Source organism: Gigantopelta aegis, chromosome 12 (genome assembly GCF_016097555.1).
Source record: "Gigantopelta aegis isolate Gae_Host chromosome 12, Gae_host_genome, whole genome shotgun sequence".
NCBI classification, from domain to species: domain Eukaryota; kingdom Metazoa; phylum Mollusca; class Gastropoda; order Neomphalida; family Peltospiridae; genus Gigantopelta; species Gigantopelta aegis.
This window is the reverse complement of record NC_054710.1, coordinates 1,327,335-1,339,832: the sequence shown is the minus strand read 5'-3', so window position 1 is coordinate 1,339,832 and position 12,498 is coordinate 1,327,335. Positions and strand designations below refer to the sequence as shown.

Here is a 12,498-nt window from a genome sequence, read left to right as displayed (position 1 = left end):
GTCATTGCTGTGTTATGTAGTCTCGTGTCTATCCATGCAGTTGCACTCCAGCACTTCGGTCATTGCTGTACATGTAGTCTCGTGTCTATCTGCAGTTGCACTTCACTCAGGTCAGTCATTGCTGTATGTAGTCTCGTGTCTATCCATGCAGTTGCCGTTTGTCCAGCACTTCTCATTGCTGTACTATGTAGTCTTGTGTCTATCCCTGAAGTTGTCGTTTGGCACTCCAGCACTTCAGTCATTGCTGTGTTATGTAGTCTCCTGTCTATCCATGCAGTTGCCATTTGGCACTCCGGCACTTCAGTCATTGCTGTACTATGTAGTCTCGTGTCTATCCATGCAGTTGCCATTTGGCACTCCAGCACTTCAGTCATTGCTGTACTATGTAGTCTCGTGTCTATCAATGCAGTTGCCGTTTGGCACTCCGGCACTTCAGTCATTGCTGTGTTATGTAGTCTCGTGTCTATCAATGCAGTTGCCGTTTGGCACTCAGGCACTTCAGTCATTGCTGTGTTATGTAGTCTTGTGTCTATCAATGCAGTTGCCGTTTGGCACTCCAGCACTTCAGTCATTGCTGTGTTATGTAGTCTCGTGTCTATCCATGCAGTTGCCATTTGGCACTCAGGCACTTCAGTCATTACTGTACTATGTAGTCTCGTGTCTATCCATGCAGTTGCCATGGCACTCCACTTCAGTCATTGCTGTACTATGTAGTCTCGTGTCTATCCATGCAGTTGCCGTTTGGCACTCCAGGCACTTCAGTCATTGCTGTGTTATGTAGTCTCGTGTCTATCCATGCAGTTGCCGTTTGGCACTCAGGCATTCTTCAGTCATTGCTGTGTTATGTAGTCTCGTGTCTATCCATGCAGTTGCCATTTGGCACTCAGGTACTTCAGTCATTACTGTACTATGTAGTCTCGTGTCTATCCATGCAGTTGCCGTTTGGCACTCAGGCACTTCGGTCATTGCTGTACTATGTAGTCTCGTGTCTATCCATGCAGTTGCCGTTTGGCACTCAGGCACTTCGGTCATTGCTGTACTATGTAGTCTCGTGTCTATCCATGCAGTTGCTGTTTGGCACTCCAGCACTTCGGTCATTGCTGTACTATGTAGTCTCGTGTCTATCCATGCAGTTGCCGTTTGGCACTCAGACACTTCAGTCATTGCTGTGTTATGTAGTCTCATGTCTATCCATGCAGTTGCTGTTTGGCACTCCGGCACTTCGGTCATTGCTGTACTATGTAGTCTCGTGTCTATCCATGCAATTGCCGTTTGGCACTCAGGCACTTCGGTCATTGCTGTACTATGTAGTCTCGTGTCTATCCATGCAGTTGCTGTTTGGCACTCCAGCACTTCGGTCATTGCTGTACTATGTAGTCTCGTGTCTATCCATGCAGTTGCCGTTTGGCACTCAGACACTTCAGTCATTGCTGTGTTATGTAGTCTCATGTCTATCCATGCAGTTGCCGTTTGGCACTCCGGCACTTCGGTCATTGCTGTACTATGTAGTCTCGTGTCTATCCATGCAGTTGCCGTTTGGCACTCAGACACTTCAGTCATTGCTGTGTTATGTAGTCTCATGTCTATCCATGCAGTTGCTGTTTGGCACTCCGGCACTTCGGTCATTGCTGTACTATGTAGTCTCGTGTCTATCCATGCAGTTGCCTTTTGGCACTCAGACACTTCAGTCATTGCTGTGTTATGTAGTCTCGTGTCTATCCATGCAGTTGCCATTTGGCACTCAGGCACTTCGGTCATTGCTGTACTATGTAGTCTTGTGTCTATCCATGCAGTTGTCGTTTGGCACTCCAGCACTTCAGTCATTGCTGTGTTATGTAGTCTCCTGTCTATCCATGCAGTTGCCATTTGGCACTCCGGCACTTCAGTCATTGCTGTACTATGTAGTCTCGTGTCTATCCATGCAGTTGCCATTTGGCACTCAGGCACTTCGGTCATTGCTGTACTATGTAGTCTCGTGTCTATCCATGCAGTTGCCGTTTGGCACTCTGGCACTTCAGTCATTGCTGTGTTATGTAGTCTCGTGTCTATCAATGCAGTTGCCGTTTGGCACTCTGGCACTTCAGTCATTGCTGTGTTATGTAGTCTCGTGTCTATCCATGCAGTTGCCATTTGGCACTCAGGTACTTCAGTCATTGCTGTACTATGTAGTCTCGTGTCTATCCATGCAGTTGCCGTTTGGCACTCAGGTACTTCAGTCATTGCTGTGTTATGTAGTTTCCTGTCTATCAATGCAGTTGCCGTTCGGCACTCAGGCACTTCGGTCATTGCTGTGTTATGTAGTCCCCTGTCTATCCATGCAGTTGCCGTTTGGCACTCAGGCACTTCGGTCATTGCTGTGTTATGTAGTCTCGTGTCTATCAATGCAGTTGCCGTTTGGCACTCAGGCACTTCAGTCATTGCTGTACTATGTAGTCTCGTGTCTATCAATGCAGTTGCCGTTTGGCACTCGGGCACTTCGGTCATTGCTGTGTTATGTAGTCTCCTGTCTATCCATGTTTTTGCCGTTTGGCACTCCAGCACTTCGGTCATTGCTGTGTTATGTAGTCTCGTGTCTATCAATGCAGTTGCCGTTTGGCACTCAGGCACTTCAGTCATTGCTGTGTTATGTAGTCTCGTGTGGAGACATTTTACAAGTCAGAGGTGTTATTAGACATAGATTATTTACTTTTATTACATCTGGCAACATTGAATATCAATACATGACAAAGGAAACTTGAATTGTTTTTATGGTTAAAAAATAAGGAAAGTTCCGGGCAGGAAAACGTGAGATTGCTGAAATACCGGAAGTCTCTTGGGGAACCTGTGAAGGTTGACATGCAGGTCTGTTATAGGCCACCTATAATCTATAAGATCAATTTATTTTCAAATTACCTGTAACATGTATATATAAACTATACTGCATGAACTAGCAGGTTGACATACGAAATTTATAAAAAGGGTTTGGGAATTGTTTTATATTTTGGAGATTTATGTATAAAATTATTCTCAAACTTGTTCAAACATTGCATGTGCCACTTTGAACTGCAATTTGAACTGGATACGTTTCGAACAAAAGTGGGTGGTTTTGCAACGTTTTGACCAGCTCCCTTTCTTTCTTGTCTACAGTTTAGTACCACGTGATTGGTCAGTGATGATATCATGTAAGGGACATGAACATTGTTTCACATTTATTTCCTAAAGGAGGCGCTTGTTGTCTGGATCGCTTTATGCTGGTAAGTATATATACCGAATGGTACCTTGGCTTGCAAGGATGCATGAGTGGGTGTGTCACCTGACATCGAATGATGCTAATGGTATTTGATATTAAGTTATTAAACGTGTACATTACCTTTGATACAAGACCTTCCATCAATAAACAGGTGTTCATTTTCTTTACATATACAGATGTAACCTTCGCGATTTGTGATGCATATGTGGTCACATGGTCTCGAAAAACAAGCATTTACACGTTTCTCTAATAAGAAAAGAAAATATTGTTAATATAGAAAAACCCTGCTGTATGCGTGTGCACGCATGTTCATTAACTGCAGAAGGCTTAATAATCAATCATACTATGGGAACCAGTGGGTTTAAGACTTGTCGTAACTTTGTGGATGACAATTTTTTTAGTAAAGTCACTAGCCACAGGGCTAGTGGGTTTGTGAATTCCACTAGCCCACCAAAATAAAGCACTATATAGCCCAAATATTTGATAAAGTACAACAAGACAAGTAGGCGGAAAAAACAAATAGTTTCCATGAACCCAACCCCTATAGTACTTAGAAAAAGGGATCACCTTACTTTTTCTCTTTTACCAATAGCAGATGTATTTTTCATGCTGGGGTGTTGTTAAACATTCATTCATTCATTTTGTTTTTCACCAACAGCAGATGCATTTTTCGTGCTGGGGTGTTGTTAAACATTCATTCATTCATTTTGTTTTTCACTAACAGCATATGCATTTTTCGTGCTGGGGTGTTGTTAAACATTCATTCATTATTTTGTTATTCACCAACAGCAGATGCATTTTTCGTGCTGGGGTGTTGTTAAACATTCTTTCATTATTTTGTTTTTCACCAACAGCAGATGTATTTTTCGTGCTGGGGTGTTGTTAAACATTCATTCATTATTTTGTTTTTCAATGTGTATTATTGTATCATTTTTTTAAAAGTTTTTTCAAATTATTATTAATATGTAGGTGAAAATTTAACTTGACATGTAAATGTGAATGAAGTTTAAAACAATAAAACAAAATTAAACCCACTTACATGTACGCTACAAAATTTATCTTGACATGTGAATGTGAATGAAGTTTAAAACAATAATTTATTTTTTTAACACCAATCACATGTACGCTACAAAATTTTCTTTTCCTGCTAATTTTTTAAAGTTTGATCTTAAATCATTCTCGTTTTCACTCTATCCCCCACCCCACCATCATTGGGTTTGTAAGTAATTTAACAAACTCATCTCCCTAACCACCACCAAACAAAAGAATTGAATGCACAATTCCAGGGTGTGTAACATGGTAAGGCATGACCTTGCGTTCAGTGTATTGGTTAGTTAATTGAACGGTGATGTCAGTTGCTCAAATAGCCTACAGAACAATTAATTAATATATTCCATGTCCGACACATATCAACAAATATATTGGCAAGATCTAATTTGTTAATTGATAGACAAAAAGGTATTATCCTGTACAGGTGTGAAACATTATCCAAACTGCCATACATTTTAAAGAGGTCAATTAAGCCAATTATCAACATCCTTTCAACAAGGAAGTGAGTGATTAAAATAGCAGACAATAGATAAACAAAGATGAACACAGTAATTCTAAGTGAGTGATTAAAATAGAAGACAATAGATAAACAAAGATGAACACAGTAATTCTAAGTGAGTGATTAAAATAGAAGACAATAGATAAACAAAGATAAAAGACAGTAATTCTAAGTGAGTGATTAAAATAGAAGACAATAGATAAACAAAGATATAAAGACAGTAATTCTAAGTGAGTGATTAAAATAGAAGACAATAGATAAACAAAGATAAACACAGTAATTCTAAGCGAGTGATTAAAATAGAAGACAATAGATAAACAAAGATGAACACAGTAATTCTAAGCCAGTAATTCTAAGCGAGTGATTAAAATAGAAGACAATAGATAAACAAAGATGAACACAGTAATTCTAAGCGAGTGATTAAAATAGCAGACAATAGATAAACAAAGATAACACAGTAATTCTAAGTGAGTGATTAAAATAGCAGACAATAGATAAACAAAGATAAACACAGTAATTCTAAGTGAGTGATTAAAATAGAAGACAATAAACAAAGATAAAACACAGTAATTCTAAGTGAGTGATTAAAATAGCAAACAATAGATAAACAAAGATAAACACAGTAATTCTAAGTGAGTGATTAAAATAGAAGACAATAGATAAACAAAGATAAACACAGTAATTCTAAGTGAGTGATTAAAATAGAAGACAATAGATAAACAAAGATAAACACAGTAATTCTAAGTGAGTGATTAAAATAGAAGACAATAGATAAACAAAGATAAACACAGTAATTCTAAGTGAGTGATTAAAATAGAAGACAATAGATAAACAAAGATAAACACAGTAATTCTAAGTGAGTGATTAAAATAGAAGACAATAGATAAACAAAGATAAACACAGTAATTCTAAGTGAGTCATTAAAATAGAAGACAATAGATAAACAAAGATAAACACAGTAATTCTAAGCGAGTGATTAAAATAGCAGACAATAGATAAACAAAGATAAACACAGTAATTCTAAGTGAGTGATTAAAATAGAAGACAATAGATAAACAAAGATAAACACAGTAATTCTAAGTGAGTGATTAAAATAGAAGACAATAGATAAACAAAGATATAAAATAGCACAGTAATTCTAAGCGAGTGATTAAAATAGCAGACAATAGATAAACAAAGATAAACACAGTAATTCTAAGTGAGTGATTAAAATAGAAGACAATAGATAAACAAAGATATAAACACAGTAATTCTAAGTGAGTCATTAAAATAGAAGACAATAGATAAACAAAGATAAACACAGTCATTCTAAGCATGACTGGGGCTCTGTATCAGGTCTATTGTTGTAACTGACGATGTAGAGACTTCTTGTTACTGCATTTTATAGAAAGCTAGTTCAAGTTGAATATTAATATATAAATACTTATTGATTTGTTAATATTATGTGATGACCAATGTCAGGATAACATTTATCAAACAAACATCAGTGAAGGAGAAAACATTATCTTGAGCTAGCAGTGTTGGTTTGTTTGTCGTTGCTTTTAGTTGTTGTTTGTTTTTTTACAACCGACTAGCCTATCAGGCTACTGGGCTTGCATCTGAAACTAGCCCCGGGTTAAAAACCACTTGCCTATCGGGCTACTGGGCTTACATCTGAGACTATCCCTGGGTTAAAAACCACTAGCCTATCGGGCTACTGGGCTTACATTTGAAACTATCCCTGGGTTAAAAACCACTAGCCTATCGGGCTACTGGGTTTGCATCTGAAACTAGCCCCGGGTTAAAAACCACTAGCCTATCGGGCTACTGGGCTTACATTTTAAACTATCCCTGGGTTAAAAACTATTAGCCTATCGGGCTACTGGGCTTACATCTGAAACTATCCCTGGGTTAAAAACCACTAGCCTATCGGGCTACTGGGCTTACATCTGAAACTAGCCCTGAGTTAAAAACCATTAGCCTATCGGGCTACTGGGCTTACATCTGAAACTAGCCAGAGTTAAAAACCACTAGCCTATCGGGCTACTGGGCTTACATCTGAAACTAGCCAGAGTTAAAAACCATTAGCCTATCAGGCTACTGGGCTTACATCTGAAACTAGCCCCGGGTTAAAAACCATTAGCCTATGGGGCTACTGGGCTTACATCTGAAACTAGCCCTGTGATAATAACCACTAGCCTATCAGGCTACTTGGCTTACATCTGAAACTAGCCCTGTGTTAATAACCACTAGCCTATCAGGCTACTGGGCTTACATCTGAAACTAGCCCAGAGTTAAAAACCACTAGCCTATCGGGCTACTGGGCTTACATCTGAAACTAGCCCTGGGTTAAAAACCACTAGCCTATCGGGCTACTGGGCTTACATCTGAAACTAGCCCTGAGTTAAAAACCACTAGCCTATCGGGCTACTGGGCTTACATCTGAAACTAGCCCTGGGTTAAAAACCATTAGCCTATCGGGCTACTGGGCTTACATCTGAAACTAGCCACAGTTAAAAACCATTAGCCTATCGGGCTACTGGGCTTACATCTGAAACTAGCCCTGGGTTAAAAACCACTAGCCTATCGGGCTAGCTGGGCTTACATCTGAAACTAAAAAACCACTAGCCAGAGTGGGCTTACATTTGAAACTATCCCTGGGTTAAAAACCATTAGCCTATCGGGCTACTGGGCTTACATCTGAAACTAGCCCTGGGTTAAAAACCACTAGCCTATCGGGCTACTGGGCTTACATCTGAAACTAGCCCCAGGTTAAAAACCATTAGCCTATCGGGCTACTGGGCTTACATTTGAAACTAGCCCTGGGTTAAAAACCACTAGCCTATCGGGCTACTGGGCTTACATCTGAAACTATCCCTGGGTTAAAAACCATTAGCCTATCGGGCTACTGGGCTTACATCTGAAACTAGCCCTGGGTTAAAAACCATTAGCCTATCGGGCTACTGGGCTTACATCTGAAACTAGCCAGAGTTAAAAACCATTAGCCTATCGGGCTACTGGGCTTACATCTGAAACTAGCCCCGTGTTAAAAACCACTAGCCTATCGGGCTACTGGGCTTACATCTGAAACTAGCCCTGGGTTAAAAACCATTAGCCTATCGGGCTACTGCGCTTACATCTGAAACTAGCCCCGGGTTAAAAACCACTAGCCTATCGGGCTACTGGGCTTACATCTGAAACTAGCCTTGGGTTAAAAACCACTAGCCTATCGGGCTACTGGGCTTACATCTGAAACTAGCCCTGGGTTAAAAACCACTAGCCTATCGGGCTACTGGGCTTACATCTGAAACTAGCCCTGAGTTAAAAACCACTAGCCTATCGGGCTACTGGGCTTACATCTGAAACTAGCCAGAGTTAAAAACCATTAGCCTATCGGGCTACTGGGCTTACATCTGAAACTAGCCCTGGGTTAAAAACCATTAGCCTATCGGGCTACTGGGCTTACATTTGAAACTATCCCTGGGTTAAAAACCATTAGCCTATCGGGCTACTGGGCTTACATCTGAAACTAGCCTACTGGGCTTACATCTGTTAAAACCACCCTATCTACTGGGCTTACATCTGAAACTAGCCCTAAAAACCATTAGCCTATCTGGCTACTGCTTACATCTGAAACTAGCCCTGGCTACTGGGCTTACAAAACCACTTAGCCTATCAGGCTACTGGCTACTCTGGCTTACATCTGAAACTAGCCCTGGGTTAAAAACCACTAGCCTATCAGGCTACTCTGAAACTAGGCTTACATCTGAAAAAAACTAGCCTATCAGGCTACTGGGCTTACATCTGAAACTAGCCCAGAGTTAAAAAACACTGGGTTAAAAACCACTAGCCTATCGGGCTACTGGGCTTACATCTGAAACTAGCCCTGGGTTAAAAACCACTAGCCTATCAGGCTACTGGGCTTACATCTGAAACTAGCCCTGGGTTAAAAACCACTAGCCTATCGGGCTACTGGGCTTACATCTGAACTAGCCCCGGGTTAAAAACCATTAGCCTATCAGGCTACTGGGCTTACATTTGAAACTATCCCTGGGTTAAAAACCATTAGCCTATCGGGCTACTGGGCTTACATATGAAACTAGCCCTCGGTTAAAAACCAATAGCCTATCGGGCTACTGGGCTTACATTTGAAACTAGCCCCGGACTTAAAAACCATTAGCCTATCGGGCTACTGGGCTTACATCTGAAACTAGCCCTACTGGATTTATCAAAACTTAAACTAGTTTATTTTATTAATTAAATGTTATTTAGTTCATGAAGATTCATTGACAGCATTAAGTGTAGATATTATCTTATTTAGAAGTAACTTTGAAACAGTAGTTTGTGTGTAATATTAGCCAGATATTTATAGTATTATTAACCCAAGTATTTTATTATACTTAAAGCCACAAAAGTACAAAAGACTTCATTGTGCAGCTAGAATGTTTCATGTTGTCAGGAGTCTGTTAGTATTGCAGTCCAGGTTTAGCTGGGTTTAAATGTGCTTTTAGTGGCTGTGGCTAGTGGGATGGATTTCTCACTCGGTCAAAAGCTCACTATAATATAGTTAAAGGGACAGACCCTAGTTTTTTTAAACACTGAGGCATATTTTTCACCTAAACCCTAGTTTCAATCCATAACAATGGACACTAAGTTTGGTTAATTTACAAATATGCAACAAATTTGGATAAAAGGATACAATAGTCTGTGATGTATGTGACCTGGACTGGAGATGGTGGTTAGCTGACCTGACAGGTAACCGATGTATTGTGACCTGGACTGGAGAGAGTGGTTAGCTGACCTGACAGGTAACCGATGTATTGTGACCTGGACTGGAGAGAGTGGTTAGCTGACCTGACAGGTAACTGATATATTGTGACCTGGACTGGAGAGTGTGGTTAGCTGACCTGACAGGTAACTGATGTATTGTGACCTGGACTGGAGCGAGTGGTTAGTTGACCTGACAGGTAACTGATATATTGTGACCTGGACTGGAGAGAGTGGTTAGCTGACCTGACAGGTAACCGATGTATTGTGACCTGGACTGGAGAGAGTGGTTAGTTGACCTGACAGGTAACTGATGTATTGTGACATGGACTGGAGAGTGGTAACCGATGTATTGTGACCTGGACTGGAGATGGTGGTTAGCTGATCTGACAGGTAACCGATGTATTGTGACCTGGACTGGAGATGGTGGTTAGCTGACCTGACAGGTAACCGATGTATTGTGACCTGGACTGGAGATGGTGGTTAGCTGACCTGACAGGTAACCGATGTATTGTGACCTGGACTGGAGATGGTGGTTAGCTGACCTGACAGGTAACCGATGTATTGTGACCTGGACTGGAGATGGTGGTTAGCTGACCTGACAGGTAACCGATGTATTGTGACCTGGACTGGAGCGAGTGGTTAGTTGACCCGACAGGTAACTGATGTATTGTGACCTGGACTGGAGAGAGTGGTTAGTTGACCTGACAGGTAACTGATGTATTGTGACCTGGACTGGAGAGTGGTTAGCTGACCTGACAACCAACATACTAACCTTACCTTTCAACTGTCCAACTATGTCCCACTGATAACCAACATACTAACCTTTCAACTGTCCAACTACGTCCCACTGATAACCAACATACTAACATTTCAACTGTCCAACTATGTCCCACTGCATGATAACCAACATACTAACCTTTCAACTGTCCAACTACGTCCCACTGATAACCAACATACTAACCTGTCAACTGTCCAACTACGTCCCACTGATAACCAACATACTAACCTTACCTTTCAACTGTCCAACTACGTCCCACTGATAACCAATATACTAACCTTACCTTTCAACTGTCCAACTACGTCCCACTGATAACCAACATACTAACCTGTCAACTGTCCAACTACGTCCCACTGATAACCAACATACTAACCTTACATTTCAACTGTCCAACTACGTCCCACTGATAACAAGATACTAACATTTCAACTGTCCAACTACGTCCCACTGATAACCAACATACTAACCTGTCAACTGTCCAACTACGTCCCACTGATAACCAAAACAATCAGCAGAGTCATCAAGCTCCAGCTCCAGCGTCTTGTGTTTAGAGATCTGACTAACAGGCTGAAGTTTTTCACTGTTTGCCGGAGCAGAGTACTTGTAGTTCAATGAAAGGAAGAAATGTTTTACTGAACAACGCACTCAACACATTTTAGGGGCGGGATATATCCCAGTAATAAAGCATTCACTTGATGCGCATTCAGTCTAGGATCAATCCCCGTTGGTGGACCCATTGGGCTATTTCTCACTCCAGCCAGTGCACCACGACTGTTATCCCAAAGGCTGTGGTATGTGCTATCCTGTCTGTGGGATGGTGTAACTAATAGACCCATTGGGCTATTTCTCACTCCAGCCAGTGCACCACGGCTGTTATCCCAAAGGCTGTGGTATGTGCTATCCTGTCTGTGGGATGGTGTAACTAATAGACCCATTGCTACTAATGGAAAAGTAAGTTTCCTCTCTAAGACTATATTTTAAAAGTTACCAAATATTTGACATCCAATAGCAGATGATTGATAAATCAGTATGCTCTAGTGGTGTCGTTAAACAAAACAAATTTTAACTTTAAATACATTTTATCTACGGTTATATGCTGTCAGAAATATGGTTAAAAACCTTAGATAATCAGAGGAAATCGGCTGCCACCAATTAATGGGCTACTCTTTTTGATTAGCAGCAAGTAATCTTCTAGATGCACCATTGCATAGACAGGATAGTACACAGCATTTTTACATCAGTTGTGGAGCAATGGCTGGAATGAGGAATAGTCTAATGGGCCTATTGATGGGAACTGATCCAAAACTGACTAAAACTAAAATGTGTCTTTTATTGTGTGTGTGGTTACATATGGAACTTAACACATGTTGACGACAGTATTTACAATGCAATTAAGGCTATGTGATGTATTAAGCAGCAATATTATATAGACCGGCTTCAGAATGAGCCAAATGTAGAGGGGATGATTTTCCGCGATCACGGAAAAACGGACTGAATCACGGAATTTAGTAACTGAAACGGAATTCTTGCTTTTTTAAATACAACCTTCAAAAGTTGTATTTCTGGTTCAAGCACCATTATAAATCTTTTTGGTAATTTTAAGATTCAGTATTTATAATATACATATAGTGTTTTTGTATGCCAACTTTTGTGGAGCACACTGTATGCCTAAACACTTTCAGAACCGTTCATTCTCGGAAGTTACGTTTAATTGCCGTAAGCTTGCAACAAAGCATGTGACTGTTTACCCGTGTCACTTTACACAGTGTTAACTTGAAATATAAAAATAAACGTGTACTAATACAATTTTAGAATGTTGATTATATAATAAGATTTCTAGTACGTTCAATTTCGATATTTTTTAATAATACTTATTACGATTCATAAGCATAACCGATTTACCCAATGCTTTTCGTTGGAAAACATAATTTCGTAAAACTTCGGGTATATTCGTTAATCTGTACGGAAGCATTTCACATTTATAGTTCGTCCCATAGGGAACGCCTTTTTTCATGCTGTGGAATTTACCACAGAGGGGTTTGCAAAAAATATATCTTGGGAATTGGGCCCCGCTGTTATTTGTGCTATAGGCACCGGTGATCCTTTTATCGGCTCTGAATATATACAGTGGGTTCCGCGTAACTGCATAGTCTCCGTGCAAGTAGACTATTAGTCAATTACCCGATCTAGTCA

At 40.4% G+C, this 12,498-nt stretch overlaps 1 protein-coding gene across 1 annotated transcript in view; it reads right to left on the bottom strand.

Annotated features, from left to right (window-relative positions):
* Positions 1 to 12,498, bottom strand: part of LOC121386547 — a 118,520-nt gene that overhangs the window by 55,117 nt on the left and 50,905 nt on the right. The window contains exons 6-7 of the mRNA XM_041517485.1: positions 10,773 to 10,905; positions 3,350 to 3,475 (exon numbers count right to left, since the gene is read on the bottom strand). Of these exons, the coding sequence (XP_041373419.1) occupies positions 3,350 to 3,475; positions 10,773 to 10,905 (259 nt within the window). The remainder of the gene's footprint in view (positions 1 to 3,349; positions 3,476 to 10,772; positions 10,906 to 12,498) is intronic.